Source organism: Stenella coeruleoalba (genome assembly GCF_951394435.1).
Source record: "Stenella coeruleoalba genome assembly, chromosome: 9".
Classification (NCBI taxonomy): Eukaryota; Metazoa; Chordata; class Mammalia; order Artiodactyla; family Delphinidae; genus Stenella; species Stenella coeruleoalba.
In genome coordinates this window covers 57,098,723-57,121,243 of record NC_137155.1, presented here as the reverse complement: position 1 = coordinate 57,121,243, position 22,521 = coordinate 57,098,723, and the positions used below count along the sequence as shown (strand labels likewise).

General features: G+C 33.9%; 1 protein-coding gene across 2 annotated transcripts in view; it reads left to right on the top strand.

Annotated features, from left to right (window-relative positions):
• The window catches only part of HIBADH (3-hydroxyisobutyrate dehydrogenase), a 132,958-nt gene that overhangs the window by 21,329 nt on the left and 89,108 nt on the right, over positions 1–22,521 (top strand). For both annotated transcript variants that reach the window (XM_079931869.1, XM_079931868.1), the window contains exon 4: positions 2,365–2,486. In XM_079931869.1, coding sequence (XP_079787995.1) covers positions 2,365–2,486 — 122 coding nt within the window. The remainder of the gene's footprint in view (positions 1–2,364; positions 2,487–22,521) is intronic.

Genomic DNA, 22,521 nt, shown 5'->3' with positions numbered 1-22,521 from the left:
CTTCTTGTACTGTATTTTTATGTCTTAAAAGTGAATGGTGTGGTTTCTCTCATTGTAAAGGGTTATTTTTTCACTGAAGTCAAGTATGTGACTTTTGGGAATACATTTTTTTTGCTTTCTGTTTCTTCCCTTTAATCTTGCGTTAAACTTACATTGGTAACCTGTTTAAGAGATTTTTAAAGCTTGCATTTTAAACTGTACAGATGTTACAAGCATAATTTTCTTACGGTTTACAGAAATTCAGGAAGAGATTTCTATGAAAAATGAAACGAAGCACTGGAAAGAACACCATTATTTAAAATTTATTATAAAATAAAAAGTTATTGTATGTCCTTTGGGTTAGTACATCTGTAGTAAGAACTTTGAGAGGGTGGAATTAAAGATTAGCAGTAGCTCTTTAAATAATATATAATTTAGGTCAGAGTTTCCTACCCAGTAACTAGCTTCCCTGGCTTTGAGAACCTTTTGGTTACTTGCTACCTATTGCCAAACCCTTGTGGTTATGTTAGGATGACAGCGGTTGAATTTAGTTTTCTGGTCTTACTGATTCCTGTTCCTAACTTGTTTTGTTGTTGAAGTTCAGCAGAGAGCTAGAGCAAACTGGTAGGCTTTGTAGACACATGAAGGGCTAAAAGAAAGGGTTTAATTTCTTGAAGCTGTAATACATGAAATTTGAGGTTTTGGGAAATTGAATTGCTTTGGAAAACTGGCAAATTTAGAAGCAACAGACACTTGAATATTAGGCAGAAAACTGATAAGATAAATGTTTAGATTTCAGGGAAAGTTGAAAGATTCTCATTTTGGATGGAGCCCTCAGGCCCACAGTGTGTATGTGGTCCTGAGGTGACCTAGCTGTCTCATTACCTAGTCTGTTCCAATTATGGCCCTGTTTTACCTCTGAAGAAAAAGTTACTAAAAACTTTGTGGAGACAAAATCCTACGTTTATTAATATCCTTTACTCGGAATATGGTGGCCAACAACCAGGGCAATTTTGTCTAGGGAGTGCTTTGAAAGATTTTGGCTTTACATTGAAGTGTAATTTGCTTCTCATGGGTAGTTCTTTATTTTCTTTTGGGTCCGGATCATTTCCCCACACCCTGTGCGTGTATAATTTTTGAGACCATTTCCCGTTTGCTTAAAGCTTTAAGATCTTAAAAATATTAACATCACAGAAGACTGGTAAACTTAATTCTTATATTTTAGGGTATGTAAAGTGGAATTCCACATACTGAGGTGATCTATATAACAGAGTGTGCTATTTCTTTTCTATGGAACATACCCAGCCGTTGCATTTGGACCAGATCAATTCATATGTCTAAAATTGTTGTTTAAAGCATTTTGCGTGCTATTTTTTTCTGTAGAAAAAAATTTCTTTTTTATAGTTTTTAGCAATGATTTTCTATTTCCCCTTCAATATTTTTATTTATTCAGTTCTAACTTTCCAATCATGGTTATGATTAAATGTCCTCTGGGTTAGTTTATCTGTAGAAAGAATTTTGGGACGTTTGAATTCAAGGTTAGCCATAGCCCTTTAAATAAATTGTAATTTAGGTCGGTTTCCAAGCCAGTGAAGATAGGCATAGATTATAGACTGTAAGGTATATAGTCTGCACTTATAGTGCAAACAGAACTGTTTTACTTTAAGAATGCCACTTAACTATTGATGTAAAATATGATACATGAAAAGACTGCTTCCCCCTTTTACCAATGTTTGTATATAAATTTACTGTAAAGAACAAAAAGTCTCTGTGAGATTTATAGGTCCATTCCTGTGTTTTCCTTTCTGCCTGTTTGATGTCTTATTTTGTCTTTCCAAAGTTGCAGTTATTAAAGAATATGCCATCCTAAAGCAAATGGCTAAATTTTAACTGCTTATGTTTATTCTACCTAGTGGAAATGAAAATGGATATGTGAAATTTGCAATATGCCTTGTTAAAGACAAATAAATTACTTTTTAAAGAGACCCAGCTACTTTACAAACAAAAATTTAAATCCTACTAAATAGCCCTTTTAAAGTTAATAGGTGTTTTAAATTGCTTACATCTTAGCTTACCTATATTATTATGGTTAGTATTTCACCTGAAACCAGAATTTATACCATATAGATTATTAGATTATTTTGGTTTCTTTGAAATAGTTCGAGTTTACTTTGAACTATAATTGATCTGAAAATGAATTTGAGATTTTGAACCAGTTCTAATAATGTTTTTAATATTAAACCAAAGACCTCCTTGATATCTGGTGAATTTTAGCAGATTCTGATATAGGTAGTTGCATGAAATGCTTATTCAGAGTTGTAAACTATATTTTTCAAATTATAAAACTATAGTTTTTAAAAACTATATTTCTGTTCATTTACTTAGAAAAGTGAAGAAAGGCTCACTATTAATAGATTCCAGTACTATTGATCCTATGGTTTCAAAAGAATTGGCCAAAGAAGTTGAGAAAATGGGAGCAGTTTTCATGGATGCCCCTGTTTCTGGTGGTAAGTGGTAGCTAAAATATATGCACATCTATTCTGTTTGTCATAAGTAACAGTTATGATTTTGTGCTACCCAAGATATATCCAGTTATTTTTAGAGCTATTGCAGATTCTCAATTTCCTCATTAAAAATAAAAACAAAGCAAAACTGACTTATGTTATTTAATACTCTTAAAATACAATGCTTTTTCTAAATTCGGATAATAGGATATTACAGCTTTGAAGAGCTATGAATTTTTGGTCCAAATTACTGTGGGTAGGGATAGATCGATTCCTAGAAAATTTTAACTTTTCAGAACAGATTCAAGAAATAATTAGCCTGAATAATCTTGTAACTATTAAAGAAACTGAAGAAGTGGCAAAAAAGAAAAAATAATTTCGTAAGGGAAACATTAGGCCCAGGTGATTTTACAGGTGAGTGTTACCAGACTTTCAAGGAGCAGATCGTCTCAATTTTTTTTTTAAATTATTTAATTTATTTATTTTTGGCTGCGTGGGGTCTTCGTTGCTGCGTGCGGGCTTTCTCTAGTTGTGGCAAGCGGGGGCTACTCTTTGTTGCAGTGTGTGGGCTTCTCATTGCAGTGGCTTTTCTTGTTGCGGAGCACTGGCTCTAGGCACGCGGGCTTCAGTAGTTGTAGCATGCAAGGTCAGTAGTTGTAGCTCACGGGCTCTAGAGCACAGGCTCAGTAGATGTGGCGCATGGACTTAGTTGCTCCGTGGCATGTGGGATCTCCCCGGACCAGGGCTCGAACCCCATCTCAATTTTATACAAACTTTTCCAGGCAATACAAAAAGAGGAAATGCTTCCCCAACTCACTCTGTAAGATGTGTATAACTCTGATAATTAAACCAGACGGAAACATTATGAAAGAGAAAAACTGTAGGTCTACATCAGTCATGAATATAGAAGTAAAAACTTTATAAAGTATATTAGCAAACTAAATCCAACCGCATATGAAAGAGATCAAACACTACCACCTAGTTTGGTTTATCTCATGTATGTACAGATGGCTTAATATTAGAAGGTCTATAAATAAATAAATTTCACAACATTGACATACTTAGAAATCATCATCATCTCAATCAGAGGACAAGGAGACCCACTAATAAAATTCTAAAAGCTTAATAGTATATAAAATACTAATAGCAAGATCGAATATAATATATATGCACATACACACATATGTATTTGTATACATATACACATACATACATATGTAATTATAGCAATATAGCAGTATACAATGGAGTAGCAATTTTACTCCTATTATATTAAACTCGATTGTTGGCTTTGGGATTAAAAAATAATAAAATAGGGCTTCCCTGGTAGCTCAGTGGTTGAGAGTCTGCCTGCTAATGCAGGGGACATGGGTTCGTGCCCTGGTCTGGGAGGATCCCACGTGCCGTGGAGCGGCTGGGCCCATGAGCCATGACCGCTGAGCCTGCGCGTCCGGAGTCTGTGCTCCACAATGGGAGAGGCCACAGCAGTGAGAGGCCTGTGTAACCGCAAGAAAAAAAAAAAAAAAATATATATATATATATAATGATTTAAATCAGTTTATTTTTTTCATAAAGAACCTAATGGTCTTGTAAAGGTATCTTATATCCCAAACCACATTTGAGTATAGGTGGAGGTATAAATAATTTTTAGCCCCTATAATGGTTATATTGACTTGGTTAAGTAGGATTTGGGGTGTAAAGGTTTATAATGTGGTATGGATCTTTGATCATAAAATACTAATAAGCAGTTTTAAGCTTGGTGTTGGTATTTTTTTTGTAGAATGGTTTTAATAAAGTGAACAATTCTTCTTTGAGTGGTTCTGTGATTTAATTAAAAAATTGATACATGGTACATATGATCTTGCTGTTGGTTGATCTTTTGCTTCAAGAGTATAGCCTGAAATTATCATTTGATAATGAAGAATACCAACTTGATTTTTTAAGTGTTATTTTAAGTTTTAAAAATAATATAGTCTTCCTTGGGATAAAACTTTGAAATTACTCCTTGTTCTTATCAAGCTGTTTTTAAACCCACTTTTGTAGTTTAAGAATGCAAAAATGTTAATTTGTAATAGTGAATACTTGAATCTGTGCTTATAGACTGGAAGCTTTGTGTAGAGGTGGTTTGTGATAATTTATCGGTTGACACGATCATTATGAGATTAGCCAGTATATAATAGAAGCTTATGTTTGTCTTCTCATAGTTATTATCTTTATATTTTTAATATGATGGATTAAAAATGTCTCCACTTTTTCAGTTAAAATAAAATAGAGGAAACTTTCTGTAAGTTAGAGTTGACTGGTTTAAAAATCATTATATTTTAACTAAATAAAATTAAGGAAAAGGGACCTGGAAAAAGCATAGATACCCAAGTTAGATACCCAAGATGGGACCACAATTTTATAGAGGTTCTATATTTGTCAGTCTTAAACATGGATTATTTGAGGTAATTTGAATAAAACCTTAAAAAATGTCCCCCATGTTTGTCCATTTTCCCTCACCCCTCATTTGTTCCTTATCTTAGATTTAAAAAAAATGCATTTTTGTGTATTTATATACAGCTATTACCTACAAATACAGTAGTATTCTAAAAATTAAAATAGGAACATATTATACTCCTTATTCTGTGGTTAGCATTTTAAGGACAAGCTTTTTTTTAACCTAGATGAATTTGAAGTTGCATAGATTTTTGAGATAGTGATTCATTTCTTTAGTCCAGCCCCTTCTTCTGCTTTCTACTAACTTTTATTCTGGGGAATGCAATGAAAAGAATCTTTACTGTATCATTTTACTAGCCCATGGAGTAATACATTGAAGGTTTTCCTCAGGTTTCATTATTGCAGCTTTTTATACATCATCCTTATTACAAATAATATAATTTTATTTAAATTCCATGTGACTTTTTAAAAAAATCAAAAGCAAGTGATGCTTAAACTGCTATCATTATCATCCTGAAACCAATGTGAGTAACTTTTCTACTTGTACAGTTAACACTTTGTAGCATAGATCATGCCTCAGCCCATTTGGTGCTTCCTTTAGAAGCTGTCAAACTGTACATGCTTTTATCAAAGCCCACATTACATTATATTTATAGGCATTGATTCACTTCCTCCTGTAGAATTTAAGCTTTTTGAGTGCAGGGAGTAACACATTTTTTTTTCAATTTTTGTTAAATATTGAATTTATATACAAAATATTTATAAAATTATAAAGGTACCAAGTATAAGTATACATCAGGCCCATGTGTACTCTCCTCCCAGTTTAAGAAATAGAGCCTTACTGTTACCTTGTGTGTTTCTTCTGCTCTATTAATACTTAATTTGACTTTTATCTTATATTCACCTCTATGGATATTTAAAGAGAGAGAGTAACACCAGATCTGATTTATACAGCCGATTCTAGGGCTAGAGAAGGATTTTTAGTTCTAGAAATGGAAAATTTATGTTGAAGATCAACTAGAAATCTTATAGATGATTCCTGATTATATCCGAGGGGGAACCAGTGGAATTTGGAATTCGATTTGATGGTTCTTTAGTAAATATTCTTTAAGCAAGGAAGAAAGGAAATTGGTTAGTTCCTATAATTCTCCTACCACCTTTAGTTTCATTTTCTGCTGTACTTCTGTTAATAAGTTAAAAGAAGTTTACTTGAATATTAGGGAGAGCCTGGAACTTTAAAAGTAACTCTAAAAATGAAGGTCTTCATTTTTTCTTTAATGAAATGTCTTATACTTAAATTATTGTATTTATATAATTCTTACAAGATTATATCCTGTTTTCTGATTATACATTCTAATCCTATTATGCTGAGAGCACCTAGATTGCTGATTTCATATAATAAACATTTATTGAGTACTTATATACTAGGTATGTTCTAGGTACTAGAGTTAGAGCTTTAAAGATAGTGAACATCTTTTGCCTCATGGAGCTTATGATTTGGTAGGAATAGAGAGAATAAACAAGTAAACAAGAATAATTTCAATGATAAGTACTATGAAGGAAAAAAACAGAGTAAACAGTTAAGGAGACAGAGACTATGGGGAGGGCTCTTTTACATAGAGTGGACAGGATGCCTTCTCTGGGGAAGTGACATTTAAGCAGAGAGCTGAATGTGCAGTCAAGGGAAAGTGTTCTCAGTAGATGGAGGTGCTCTGTGAGGGCTCTGAGGCATGGACAAGCTTGGTATGTTTGTGGAACATTTATCTTTGTATCCCTAGGATTTAGCAGGTAGTTTCACTCGGAGTTAGTTAAACTGAATGATCTTTACACTGACTCCCCATATGTCTAATACCGTGCCTTTGTTTAACCGTTTGTGGTTCTCAAACTAAAGCTAACCAGGCTCTCTAGTAGCCCATGACACTGGCCTCATAAGTATGATGCCCTAATCTGTTTATCTGTCTTGTGTAAATCACATCTTTATGAAAGTTGTAATCCTTTAATGTGAAATGTTTAGTCACACCAATTTGGACACATGCATTTTTTTTTAGTATGGAATGGGTCTGCTATCACAATGTTAGTTCCAATTTGATTAGCTCTCTTGTATAATGAATGCTAGACATAAAGCAAATTAAAAACTATTGTTTGAGACTAATGACTACTGTTCAGTCTGCTCCAAGAGCATAACTATAGCACTTAACTGTGCTTGAATAATTGAAGAATAAGCTCACTGATTGCCTAGTATGTCTGTAGGTTTGCATAGAAACCTTGAGTTGAAGAGACTCTGAAGTGGCCCTTGTAGTTAGCCCCAGGCTTTCTGTGCTGGCAAGCCTCATAGATTTGCTAAAATATTGCTCCGGTTAGGGATTAATATCAAAATTAAATAATTGAACTTGTGTGTATGTGTTTGTATAACAGTTCCCTACCAGGAAACCAGATTTAATACTCTACTTACTTGGCTGGGTTAAGTTTTAGTAATTTGTTTGAGATATTCTTAGAATATGGAATAGTAAGCACAAAACCTATTAAGGACTTTCTCTTAGAGAGATAGACTTGCTTGCTAAATTCTTCAATGAAAGTCTCATATAGACTCCATTATTGTTTTTAAAATCAAGTGTGCAAGTCTTGGCCTTGAACTGGAACTGCTCACTGAGCTGGATACCTACTGTTTTTCCACTTGACCTGTACCTAATTTATGGTAAAGGGAGCACAAAAACAAAAATTATTTATATTTTGGCACCAAACAGCATTATGGTTAAAGGTCTATTGGTATTTCCATTAAAACATTTTCTTAGAGAGGTTTATAACTTGGCAATTTTACTTGGCTTTGGGCTGAAACATTGCTATTTCTGTCCAAAAGCAGATTCTTTTATCAAATTTCATATAACTGAATTTGCCATAGTTTAGAATGTATGGAGGGGAACGAGCTGTCAATAGGTCTTTGATGCTCTCACAAGCTGTTTGATTACACAGTAGTATTGTGTGCAGTATTTATTCTTAGATTTTAGTCTTACATCAGTAACATTTTTGTTTTAATGATTTGAAATAAGTTGATTTAACATGATTAAGATAATTCATTTTCATGGGTTCTTCCCTTTAAAGCATTGTACTACTATGATGCTTTTAAAATGATCGATTCTGTTATTTATTATAAAATTTAAAAGTACTTTGTGGCATTGACTTCTGTCTCAGAGACTTGGATTATTCTATCTTGAAAAATATTAAAGTGAGCTTCTGCTTGGTCTGATTTGTGGTATTTAAAGCGTTAGTAGCTCAAGTAATTAAAATTTTCTTTAACTTGATTTAATGGACAAATCCATTTCCTCAGAAATGACATAAGATTCATCAGTACCAGTACACCCAGAAATGGGTTAATTATGATATCCACTTACATTTAACCATAATTTTACTTATCACCCTGATCCATTAAGTATCCTTTCTGTCTCTGGAGAATACATTTTGCCTGGGATTTTCTCCAGTTTGCACAAAGTGGTTCAGAAATGTTTGGTAAATAAATTCCAAGGATTTCTTTGAAATTAGTCCCAAAGAAGAGGTGCCCATAAAAACCTCTTTTTACATTCTTTGGCGTGCCTGAGACTCCCTTACAACAGTTGTCAGGGACAAGAGTCCCTGCATAAGGTGTTAATGAGTTCTTAGCATGTTTAGAGAAGACTGCTGACTCACTGCCCAAGATAACATGGTTGAGGCAGCTTTAATAATTTGTCTCCTCAGAAAATAGTAGAAGAGTGGGCTAGAGAAGGCAAAGTGATCACTTCACTCAGTGTTTGTATTATTGCTATCAGTTATTGTTAGTAATATTATTGCTAACAAGAACCTAGTTTATTTCTAAGAATTTACTCTATTGCAGTTTGCGATTCCTTCATCTCCAAATCTGCAGGCCAGATTTTAACTGCATTGCAATTTCCAGTCAAGTAACCGTTACCAGAGTTGCTCTTGCCAGGCTCTGTCCTGTGGTGGAGGGTTCTCCTCACATGGGTCTGTTGGAAAGAGCGTGGATAAGGCAGGGGTCCTGCCTCAAGTAATCCCAGGGTATTTTTAATGTCCTTTAATTGCCATTCAGGATGTAAGTCAGACCAGACACAACTGGGTCTGGTCACACAGTTCAGGACTGCCTAGCAGTATTTATATAAAGGTGAAGTAGATTTAGTAAATAAACCTTCTAAAGCTATTAATTGTATATAATTTATTTTTCATTAACATCTATTGATGCCTAAGCAGTGTGAAATTAGTTCCAGTATCCCTTATGTCTTTATTGTGTTTTGTTTGTGATCCCTGGATAGCTATTGGGGGTGAAGTGGGAGGATGCAGTGGAATTAAGAATTTGACAAGGGCCTTGTCATCGCAATCAAACCATTATCAGACTTACTTGCAGTGTTTTAGATGTCTGATTTTCTTAAAGAAAGTTTGATAATGTTAGCAGTTGAAAAGTATGTTAAGTTGAGGTTAGGTCCTTCTCTGTATATATTTGCCATACAATTCTGTTTTACTTGGGGTGTTTTAATTGTGAAAAATTTAAGTATACGTGCACGCTTCATAGTAGCCATCCTCCCCACGTGGCCAATGAAGGTATGATAGCCGACTCGCCATCTCCCTTCTGCCTTAAGTAATTTAACTTCACCTGAAGGTGGAGGGTTTTTGTTATTGTTTTGTATTTAGCTGAGATTACCTCCAGCGATGGAGAAATGTGGACTCTTTTAGAAGAGTATTAAGAATTTTAAGATTTGTATCTGACATCTTTTTTTATTGAGTTATTGACTATTAGTTGTGGTCATCAGAATGTTTATCCACTGCAGTCTCTAAGGTAACATTGTTCGTAAGGAGTTTTTTTAAAGTGAGATATAATATGAGGCCAGGCATACAAGTGATTTTATCATTAATTATATTTCATTTCCACTAAGTCTTACGTGTGAGGGTAATACTTGGTCTCAAGTAGCCAACATTGTTAATGTACTATGTACATATATTAAAGAGTAGAAAAATAGTCTTGGCAGACACTGAAATAGTTAATTTGCTTTTCCAGCCAAGGTAGGTTTATAAAACTTTCTGAAGATTAAGAAGTGGGAAAGAATTTTTCTTTGCATTAATGCCACATTAACCCTTTACCTTAGGCTATAAAAATTTTCTTGCAGCATTTTTTCATTAGATAAGCAGCTAGCGGAAGGATAGTTGATTTATTGTAATTGTCAAATATCTGCAAACACTCAGATAGCTGAAAGAATTATTTTGACATAAAATCCTGAGTAGAGATGAGATTTTTCTCTAAAAGTAAATGATAATTTTGAGAAAGGAATAGGAGCAACAGTATAGTTCTGACTTTGAGATCTATAATCTTTAGTAGCAAACTTTTAAAAACAGCATTTAGAAATATTTGATGGTATCTCATGGGCTTTAATTGGGCTGTACTTTTATATTCTTATTAGTACTCGTATAAAATCAACAGCTTTTCATGATTGAGCATTTACATCTTAAATCTTACACACTGCTCTGTTAGGAAACACACCCAGCAACACTGGGTATTTTGAAGTTAATAGGAATAGTCTATATTTTATGCAGAAAAGTTGCTTTATATAATATTCAAGGGCTAGTGGACAAGGGTGAGAGTGGCGGTAGAGGGAGGCAGGGTGGGCGCCTGTCGGGGAGTGAGAAAGCCATTACGCTGTCCTCCATTTTAGCTGGTAGTTTGGATTAAAACTGCAGAATTAAATTTTTTGGAATTGTTACTACCCCAAGTGGGAATATAAACTATATTGAACAAAATTTATTTAGCCTGTTAAAAAGTCAACCTAAAACTCTAGTTAATTAGTTTACATTATGACATCACTTCTAGTTGAGACTCAAACTTCTACTGAGTAAGCGGAGCTCTATCAGGTGAGCTGACTGCTACCCATATGGGGCTTTAAGATAATGATGAGTTTAAATTTCCTCTTAGAGCTAAGTGAGAATAAAACTGGAGGCAGTAAATACTCTGGGCCAAAGCCATTAAATGAAAAAGCTGGGAATTCTCCAGCTCTTGACTTAAATTGTTTGTTTATCAGCTGGCGCCTAGTCTGGAGTCAAGAGCTGGAGATTTCTATCTGTGACAGAACTTTGAAACTCTTGCAGGACACTTTCATTTCAACTTAAGGTAACTTGAGTTTATAGCTTTGGCTTTAAAGATTACTAATGATTTACTCATTTCCTTACCATTTAACCAGAGTGGACTTTTTCCCAGGAAGGGATCTGTGTTTATTTAGGGCCTTTGTCTGCGGAGGGATTAAAAGGCAGCCCACCAGCATTGTGAACTTGATGGTAATAAAAGGTCACCAAAACACACCATAAAAACGTTCTTACCATGGAATTAATTATACAGTGTAATTTTACAAAGCAGTTTGGTTACTCTGTCCCTATACCCCCGATTCTTAAGAATTTCACCTTTTAAAAATTAAAGCTTTCGTACAATTTAGGTTTTTGAAAAAAAATGTTTTGCTTCCTTTATGATATTTAAACACTAAGGAAATTGTCGCATGCAGTTAATTGCTTAAAATTTTTAAAGTTTGAAAATAAAAATTAGCTGTTATTGTTAAACTATGGGATGAATAGCTTGTTTAGGAGGAAGGCAGAGTAGTCAAAAGGGATGGTTGGTGTTTCATAGAACAGCTCAGTTTCTAAAAACCTAAGCCTTGTTAAAAAAATTTTTTTTCTGTGCCACCAGGTGGCATTGCATCCAAACCTGCTTGTGATAAAGGGAGGATTTTAAAATACATTCTTTTTTGTTCAGGAGAGGTCATAATACTTTTTCTAGATTTTGCTTTTAAGTTAGCTTAAAAATACATCTAATATCAAGGTTGATTAAATGTCTCTCTCCAAAGAACTGAAAAAGATTTCTGAAGTCTGCAAGTGTTTGCTTTTAGGTGGTTAATACTGAAATGAAAGTAAATTAAAATGTTGAAACATTTGCAGAGGATTGCCTTTTTTTTTTTTATTAAATAAAATGAACATTTAACAGTTGGTTATTTTTTTGGTTTTGTTTTACTTGTCTAAACACTCGAGAGAGGATCCTGCCTATAAAACCCTCACAAATGTTGCAGAAACCACCCCAGTGCAGCAAATCACTGCCCTACTCCCCTCAACACCCGCCCCAGCCCTTATAAAAAAAGTGTCAGCAGGTTTCACTGTATGGGAATTTTTAAAAAGAGGGAAAGAGCTCTGAAAGGTGCAAGTTGGTCCTTTTCACAAGCCTAACTATGAGATTCATTAGGCAGTTCATGTTCATGTCTTAAAAGCTGTTTTTGGGAAAGTAAATTCTTGCAGTTTCCTGTACTGGTTTTGAGGAAGTCTTTTGAATCAGCTCATTTTAAGAAAGTGATAATGTAAAAGCAGGAAAAAAAGGCTCATTATAAATTTTAATAAAAAAGATTTTTTCATTAAAATACATATTAATGTTCTATTTTATGAACTCATATATAAGTTAATAAACTCTGTACAGAAAACATTGTTTAATACAAGTATTCAGGTGCTACAGTATTTGTCAGAATAAATAAGGTTCAGTGTACATTCTATTGATTTTTATCCTTTTAAAAAATGTGTTCACTGTACAGAGATGTTTAATGCTTAGCTTTGATTAGCTTTGATTATTTATCAAAAAGCTTTATGAAATGTTGCTCATTTTATACTCTCACCTCTTTCTCTGAGGCTTCTTAGTGTGTGCAGCCTGATTAAGAAATGTATATGTTTTCAAAGTAAATGTTTGACCTCCCACCTTGTTGTTCCCGCTTTTGTACACACTCAACCCTCCCCTTCCCTATATTTTGAATAACTCGATTGTAATGTGTGTTGTACTAAAACTAAATACATTCGAACCTTTGGTGTTACAAAGAAAACTTTGTTTTAAAAATCAGGAAAATTTCACATTTGAAAGTAGTCTAGACAAAGGTGCTCGTGACATTTGACACTGAATATTTTACTTTTAAACTTGATACAACAGTCTGCTTCTTAGCTTTGTTGTATGCTGATATTTCTACTTATTTAACATCAAAAAGCTGTAGTGGTTTTTCTTTAAAGATTGTGCCTGTGTTCTGGAATTGCCTCCTGCTGTCCATGAATTGCTTCTTGCCTTTTTTTGTTAGAATTTCTCACCAGGGTTTTTGTGAGCTATGTAGCCAACATTAAGGGGGAAAAAAAAGAATTTGATACAGTAGGCTGGATTAGTAAAAATTATACTTACCATTTATAATTATAATTGAGTCAGCTTTTATGTAATAAGAATAAGCACATGCAAATCTCATGTAATAATATGCATATATATTTATAATTGCCTACAGTGACTTTTTCTACTTATTTCTAAAATATTAAATGACTTTTTTTGCTGAAATTCTAGAAATCTACTTTTTTATTAAAAATAATGGAAAAAAATCCTTGCTAGTTAGGGTGTGTGTAATTTAGTAATGAAGCATTAAGATTTTGGCTTCTCTCATTTCAGTTGGAATACTGTTGGTGTAAGTGAGTGTTGCCATGGGAACCTCCACGTAGATATAAAAGGCAAGACTGTCTAAGTAGAGGAGGAGGGGCAATGTACTCAGATACCACTGGCCTAAATGATCTATTTTCTGTATGTGCTGGGGGTTTAGGGGGAGCTAGGATAAGAAGGGAAGAGAAAGTAGTGCAGAAAGTAAATATGAAAAGTTAAAATCATGTACTCATACTTTTGGAGTCTCATAGGTGGAAGTATTTTAAAATTTAAATGGATGAAATGTGATTCTTAATTATTTGTATCACTTGCATATGTTGGGGAGTCTTTGCCTACCTTATTTGTAAACTGTGTTGATGGAACATGTTTAACTTACTTGATTTTTAGATAAAATATTTAATTCAGTGAAATTTTTTGGTTGAAAGTTAGGATTTCAGTCTCTGAGATGGCTTTAATTATAAATTTTATTAAAGAGTTTAACATAATTTTTTTCCAGATATCTGAAAAAAAATTTTTTTAAACCATAACTTTGCTGACAAGGAGACAGTTAATGTGGCTTTCAAAGAAAAGCTGGCTTTTAGACTTCGTAGTATTTTTAATATTAGATTTTTTTAATTAAAGAAGTTTGTACTTTTCTATAAATATTGGTCAAGGAAACAATGACTTACTGTATTTGCATGTATAATATTGTGTGGTTTTCTAAAATAAAGAATGAAAGTCGCAAAAAGCAAGCATCAAATCCTTTTATATCGTTTAGGAGCACATGTGTAGCTGCTGAAAAAGAGGCTGCTGATATTTATGTTATAAAAACCAATGAAATTGTGCCAAACATGAGTTAGTGTGGAAAATGCAACATCATTATCGCAGTTTTATACACTATGGATTCTGGATGTCAGATACATGTGTTAAAAAAAAGAAAAGACATTAACCTGACAAAAACTGTTTAAGCTTTACCTTTTTCGTCTATCCAGAGAAAAAGTAAAGCTGCCAAGGTAATAAAACATCCAGAAGTTTTTAAATTAAAAAGAGTAATTTAAATTTAAAAAAAGGGAGGGGGGAACGGGAGGAGGAAGAGGGGGAAAAGACCGCACACTGCTCCCCAGGCCTGGCTGAATCTGATGTAAATTAACCAGCAGTGGAAGTGTATTGTTTCCAACTCCTCACAAACAATGCTGGCATCTCCTGGGGTGGGTGGGTGTTGGGGTGTTGAGAAATGAACTGGAATGCAAAGAGTTTAGTCATCAGTGGATTCTGTGGCTTAAAAAACAACGGGAATGAGAGTAAAGAAGGAGAAAGTATGTTTCATATAAAATTAATCAAGTGAAACCTTCAAGTGGTGTGAAATAATTCATAACTGAGAGAGAATGCTTAGTCGTCAGTAATCTTCAGTGTGATTTTTTTTTTAAGAGACTGCATGAGGCCCTTACAGTATAAAATATTCAGCAACCAAGATATACCATGCTCACTTTTAGGTGTACTTTTGACATAGAATGTCAGCCTAGTTGTAGACTTGATTTCTTAACAAAAAGACAAAGAAAAATTTTATTTCTTGAAAAAATAGACGAGAGGGATAAAAAGTAAAGTTTATAAAAAAAATGAGAATGAAAGTAAGGGCAATAGCATCTGTGTTGTTTTTCTGTTTCAGTTTTTGTCTGCTGCTTCCCCTCCCCCCCTTCCTTAGAAAAAACCTGACAATCTTAATGGAGTGGAAAGCATAAAAGTGCACATAGCCTTATCGATAAGTAGATTCAGAATATCTTTAATCACCTTAAAATTCATAATACAGAAATTTTTAGAAGAAGGCAACTAATATTTATTAAGTACCTTTGGTGTGGCAGGCTGTCATGCTAGGTGATTTGTGTATTTTAAACCATTTAATCCTTATAGCAACTTCATGAAATGCAGATTGTCCTCATTTTTTTAGTGTGCAAGTTGAGGCTCATTTAGGAAGGGACGATATGACAACATGGAATTATTATAAGAATTAGCCTGATACATAGCAAAAAAGAAAACATTTTAGGTAGAGGATTTTAAGATATTATGAAAGGAGCAGTACCTTCAAGTTTGGAATTTCTTTGGTTGCTAGAATAACGAAGAAGGCTTTGATTTTTTTTTTTTTTTTGTAATTTAAAAACAAAATCAACAGAAATACTTCTTCATGCTCCATTGCTATCACCATTCAGTGACAACCCCGCCCCCCCTCACCCCCCCAGATATAGGAGGAATCATTAACCAACTGAAAGTCAACTTAGGTAATTTAAACCAATTTTGATTTTGGTCTTGTATGCTTGAATCTAGTCAACTACAAGAATAAAAGGGACAAGAAAATGCAAAACCAGAAGTTTTAAACCCTCTAAAATAACCTCCTTGGAATATTAAAAGGAGCCAGAGGGTATCTTTTTAGCTATGGAGTTGAAGTATTGAGTACACAGGACAGTTTCACATGTGTTTACTCTTTTAACTTGTGTTTTAAAATTTTTATTTTCAAAAATAAATTATTTAAATGCACTTTTACAACTTTTTAAATACCCAAAATTGGCCTTTACAAAAATAATGGGTTTCAGTGTTCATGTATACTTTTTTTAGTATACTTATATTATTCAACATTAAGACTTAACGACTAACAGTGTATCAAAGTTTATTGCTCGATAATAATAAAGTACAGTATTTAGTCTGATTTGACATTATGACTATCATTATGTGTTTTACTGAAAGAATTATAATGTATCGGGAGTTAATGGTTTTTATCTTGTCATATTTTTAACCCCTCTCAATATGCACAGTTCTTCAGTCATATTATTAAAAGAAATCTGTCCCAACAGCTTTTATAGAAGGCCTTTAGGAGTAGTGTTGGGTGTGTGTTTGTCTGTGTCTTTTGATAGTTTTATTCTAAAGTTAACTCTGTACCTAATTCAGATTAGTTTAAAAAAAAAATGAACAAACCCGTACTCCTCATAGCTTAAGTATAAAGCATAGGTTTCATTGAAAGCCATAAGAAAATACGATGTTTATGACATTTTGCTTTGCCAGTTTCTCTCTGAATTTTGTAAAGATCAAGTGTGCTGAAGTGCAAAATGCTAGTATATATTTGGAAAACAAACTGAACCTCGCCTAACCTCTTACTTTGCATATGCTAAGAGTGAGAATTTCAAGTGTGATATGTCTGGTTTCATCCTCATAGATTTCTAGCTTCAAGCATGATTGGCAGTAGTTTGGAAAGAAGAGTGATGAGTAGGCCCTTCTTCCCCTTATATTGGTGTGTTAAACAGGGAAAAAACAAACGACCATTCTTGTTACTATAGCTCAGAACACTAAAGAAGAGCCTTGTACCAGTTCCCGGGTTATTTTGGAAGCCATATGAGAAGCTTCTTCCTTTTCAGATTGTTCTTATTCTAAGGATTACCCAGTTGTCTCCAGAAATGCATACTAGGTGGATTGCTGTGAAAAGCAAGGATAGAAAAGGCAGAGTAGAGAATACTGGCAAGAAATTTCTGGAAAAAATTTTTTCTTAAGGATATTTTGACTCTGCTCTTTACTGGGCTGAAATTCCAAGGGAATAATGATTATTGCTGGTCAGAAAATTGTCCAACTGGATAGTGATGAAAACTGGAAGTTAGTCAAATGTAACTTTTGTGTGGTTTTTCTCTCTTTTCCTGTTGTTGGTTGTACTGGAAGGGACCTTTAGTGGATCATCTGATTATGGTAAGGTCAAGATTAGCTTTGCCTGACTTCAGTGATGTTATCTTTTCTAACCAAAGCAGCCTGTGATAATGAGATTCTTCATGGAAAAAAAATGAAGAATTCTTGTTTTTTATCTATGCATCAGTTTTAAGTGGTGATGTGTTTTTTGAAGATAGAGGTTGTGACTTTAAAAGAGTGAACTGTGATATTTCAGGAAGTATGCTAATGTGAACATATGACAGTGTTTTCATGAAGGGGAGGTGATACGGAAAAACTGTAGTAATAAGGTAAAGAATAATATGGAACCTAAAGGAACAATACCTATTCTGTTTTGTTGTTGAAGGGAGAGAACTAGGGAATTTGTATATATTATCAATTATATGTAGATGTAAAGTTAACAATAGGAGAAAAATAGCATTGTAATGGTAACTTTGATGTCTACCCCTTATTAAGTATATTTGCAGTACAGTTGAACACCAGAATAAACTTCAAATAAATTCCAAAATAAGGAGTTGTTGACTTTTATTCTAATTTGTAGTATGTGTCATGTGGATATGAGAGTCACAACTGGGGAATGAGTTTTGGGAAAAGTTACTGTGAAAATGAGCTGTTTGTGGTTTCATGCCCTAACCATTTACTATTTCCCACTTACTTTCCGTTGAGAATGATAGATGTGCATCTGTGTGGATGTGCATCTTCATCTGGTTCTTCTCCCCTATCTGGCCAAATAAAGACAATTAAAATATTATTTCCGAATGTCCAAGAAATAAGAGGTTATTTTTCTCTGTTATGTCCTCCACATCTTTTAGTAACTTAAACTCTGAATTTTTTTCCCTTGGCAACAAAAATGAAGGTGATATACCTTCCTTTTACTTATGTCTGAATTTTAAATGTACTTGAATTTTTTTGTATGATGATACCACAATGTGCACAATTACAAAGAAAGGAACAAGCATCTATGTATGATTTTTTTTTTTATGTATGATTTTTTCATGCAAACCTTTTTTGAGGAAAAACTTTTCAAAAACCTTCCCAAAAACAAAAAAACCCCCTGATCTTTTGAGTCATTGCTATTTAATTTTATTTGCATTATTATCCTTTCTCCTGCTTAATTTTAATCATAATTTAAAAAACTAATTAAAAATGTAAATGTAAAGGATTCAAAATAAAGTTTAGGATGAAAAATTTATCTAATTGCATCTGTTTTTTTCTACTGAAATTTCTTAAACTTCCTTCCTTTTAACCGTGCTTTAAATTAAACCCAAGGAAGGCATTTCATTAACTTTTTTCCTCTGGACCCCAAACGTTGACTTATTGGTGTATATATACTCATATCTGAACACACATCTTTGATACAGTGTTTGGATTCTGAAGGGCTCCTTAATGATTCCTTCTCAGTAATGATCTAAAATGGATGGGATCAATCTCAGATTCTCTTAAGGTGTTCTGCATCTAACCTTTGTTTGACAGGGGTGATTATGTTGTATGTCCAGTTTGAGTTGTACCCACTTTGTCTTGGCTATGCTTCTAAGTGGGCACAGTTTTTGCTTTTCTTTTCAATGTTCACTCTACGTAATTATTGAAATGAAATGGTGATAAAGCTTGTGTGGGAAAGAAGTCCTTGTTTCCTGTCTTTGTTGGTGCTTGCGGGTTCCTAATCTCCTAAGAGCCTTGGGATGTAGATTTGTACATCACAACTAGGGGTGGGTAGTTTTTATGGCGAGGAAGAGGGAAAAAGATAGTATTGAAGCAATTCCTGTCTAGGTCTGCAAAGTGCAGATTGCATTTCTCTTTCAGTGGTGTTAGGTTTATGGCCCTTTTTTTGGAAAGTGCTATTAAGTGTTGGGAGACCTTTATCTTTCTCTGTTTTGTTGTAGCAGATGGAGTTGTCCTCTGGTGGTTTTGCTAGGTATGATAAATGTTGTACTAAAACTGCTTGGTGGAAGTTTGATCTGGAAAGATTACTATTTCTTTCAGTTTCCTGAAGAAAATGGAATCAAGAGTATTCAAACCCTTGAGCAAACAAGCCCATCAGCAGATCAACAGTAATAATGTGTACTTCTCATGGATGCTTGTGGCTTTTCCCCCTCCCTTAAAAAAGAAGGTTTAGGAATAAAAGCTAGACATGATGATCAGTTTTGTCTGAAGTAAAATAAGTGGTAAAAATAGTCAAACCTTTTTTTCTCAGAGCCTACAGGGAGAGATGGCTGTAATGAAGGATTGTTCCTGTTTTATAAAAGAAGAATGAATGCAAAGCAGTTACGCAGTTCTCTTGTGTTCATAGAAAGATTATTCATGGGACAGTGTTGAAGTCTTTATAGCATAGCTATCCTTAGTTTTATGGCTAAAAAGACTTCCTGGTGCTTGTTTCTAATATTGTAAGAGGCATTTATTTCCCTCTTTGGCCACAACTTTTTTAGTTTAATTCTGATTAATTAGACTAGTAGTATTTTTAGATAATTGTGTAGTTCTAGCTTTTATGCAAATCTGTGGTTTATCTACAGTGGAGTTGAAAGATGTTGTCCACCACCTAGCTACTGTATTGAAGTAAATTTTGATTGATTGAATCCTCCTTACGAATAAACTTGTAGCTAAAAACACATAGGAGGTTCTAACCAAATTACCTGGCATTTGAAGACAGTTTCACTGCCAAGGGCACGAGTTAGATCCCTGGTCAGGAACTAAGATCCCGCAAGCTGTGTGGCCCGGCCAAAAAAAAATGAAGACAGTTTCTTTCTTTCTTGGGTGATTCGTACTCTAGATTGGCTGTGACACATCTGGGAGTAAGGTTGGAGCCTGAACTGAGTCTGTGGGGGCAATTTGCCAATTTTTATTATCTTCACATTTCAGTTATTTGCATTAATACTTCCTTCCTTACATTAATATAGGAAGTTAAAAATAGATTGTAGTTTTTGATCTGAAACTCCCTCTTCCAGCTCCTTTATCTTTTATGTTCTACCTCTTAACGTATTCATAGCTTCAATAGTCCGGAGCAACATATCAAAGCATAATAGTAAGGGTGTCCACAGTCTTAAGCCCCTCTTTTTGCTGGTATTGGGGGAAAGAATAAGAATACTAGGTGGTCTCAGTGGTGTCTGGAGTGCACACAGGTCTTTGACTATGGTTACTGCATCTGAGGTATAGGATGCAAAAGAGTCTGGTTTGGGGGATCCTGGCAGTACTTCCCACCGTGATGTACCTGTTGGAAGATTATTGACTCGCAGCATCATATTTTCCCTTTTGCTGAGGTTGCTAGGAGACTCAGAGCTAAGGTACCCAGTGGTAATCATTATTTTCCCCAATGTTCCCTTCTTCCATATGGTTTCCATTCTCACTTGTAGCTTTAGCTTAACACATATTTATTTGGTCCGTACTGTCTGCTGCTAGACACTGGGAATACAATGGTGAACATGAGAGACCTGCTTTCCCTACTCTTAGTGCTTATGATCTATGTGTTTGTGTCATTTTATCAACTATCTCAAAATCTTTTTTGGAAGTAAGGATATGAGTCATAAATATGGACTCAGGGCCATAAGGTTTTCTTATCACTTCTCTCACTCCCTTTTTAAAATCTTCCTCTGTGTACTTTTATTCCTGCCTTTTCTAGTTTTTGCTTATTTTGTTCTTAAGTTATTTATTTATTTTTTAAAGGTAAAATAAAAATGTTTATTTTTCTTATTCTTTTTTTTTACTGAGTTATATAGTTGATGTACAGTATTATATAGGTTACAGGTATACAGTGCAGTGACTCACAATTTTTGAAGGTTATACTCCATTTACAGTTACTATGAAATATTGGCTGTATTTCCTGTGTTGTACAATTTATCCTTATAGTTTATTTTATACATAATAGTTTGTACCTCCTAATCCCCTACCCCTCAGTTTTTTAAAACAAAGTGAAGGCTCTCTCCCGTTTCTTCTCAAAGCTTCTGTATATTGTAATTGAAGACTGTATCTTAATATTTTAAAAATATTTTAGTGCATGTATATGCGTATGCACACTTGTTAAAAAAACAAAAATGGGATTCTTTTTTTGCAACTTATTTTTAATTTAATGTAATTTAGTATCTTTTAATATGTAATAGATTTATTTTACACTTTAATTACTACAAAGTATTCTATTATGTGGACAGACTTCTGCTATTACAAAAAAGCTACTCTGAATATTCTTGAACATTGGTCTTTTCCAGTATATGCAAATTTATCAGAGAAATTCTAAGAAATGGAATAGCTAGGTCAAAGAGTATGTGTCTTTTCAGTTTTGCTAGACATTGCCAGTTTTTCCACCAAAGTTTGTACTTCCACCAACAATGTAGGAAAGTATTTATTCACACTCTTGTCAACACTATCTTTACATTTCTTTTTTAATCTGTTTAAAAATGTCATAGTGTGGCCTTGATTTTCTTACTTTCTTTTTTTTAAATTATGAGTTCGTTTGAGCATTTTAAGAATGTTTATTGACCATTTATTTGTTTTTCTTTTTTCCAGTAATTGCTTCTTCCTGTCCTTTAGGCATGTTTTTATTGGATTCATTCCTTCAGCAGCTATTTGTTGAGTACTTAGAGGGTGTGGGGCACTGTGCTAGGCATTGATCTTTTCTAATTGATATGTATGAATGTCAGATGCTCGTTTATTTATTCAGCAAATATTTATTGACCATCTACCATATATTAAGTACTAGTCCAGGCCTGGGAATACATAAATGAGAAAACACACACATGTGTGTGGACACACACATGCTCTTAGGCTATATTTTTAATGAGTGTGAATATGTGTAGGGAGATACATATTCTGCAAATGTCTTCTGCCAGTTTGTCCTTTCTTTATTCATTTTGTTTATAGTACTTTCTGAAATATGGAAGTTTTGAATTTACATGTAGTTGAATTTGTCAGTCTTACCTTTTATGCCTTCTGAGTTTGATGTCCTAGTTCTTTTTCTTTTTCTTTTGTCTTTTCTCTTGGCTGCACTGCACGGCTTGTGGAATCTTAGTTCCCCGACCAGGGATTCAACCCAGGCCCTTGGCAGTGAAAGCGTGGAGTCCTAACCACTTGACCGCCAGGGAATTCCCTATGTCCTATTTAAAAAAGACTTACCCTCTCCAAGATTATAAAAAATTTTTTTTTAATTTCACATTTTTCTTTTAGTTATTTTACGATTTCATTTTTAAAAAATCTAAATCTTTGATTCATTTAGAATTTATTATGGTGGAGGGAATGAGGGTAGAGATCCAAATTACTTTTTTTAATTCACTTAATGAAAAATCCATCTTTCCCTATTAATTTCAAATACTCTTAATTTCATGCACTAAATTCCCATATGTATTTGAGTCTATTCTGAGCTCTCTATACTCTTCTGTTGATACCTTATTGTTGATTCTTTCCTAGGTAGGACATTTTAACTTTCTTTTGCTTTATTTTCCTGTCTAGGAGGTTAGTCTTCTTTCATTAGTCTTT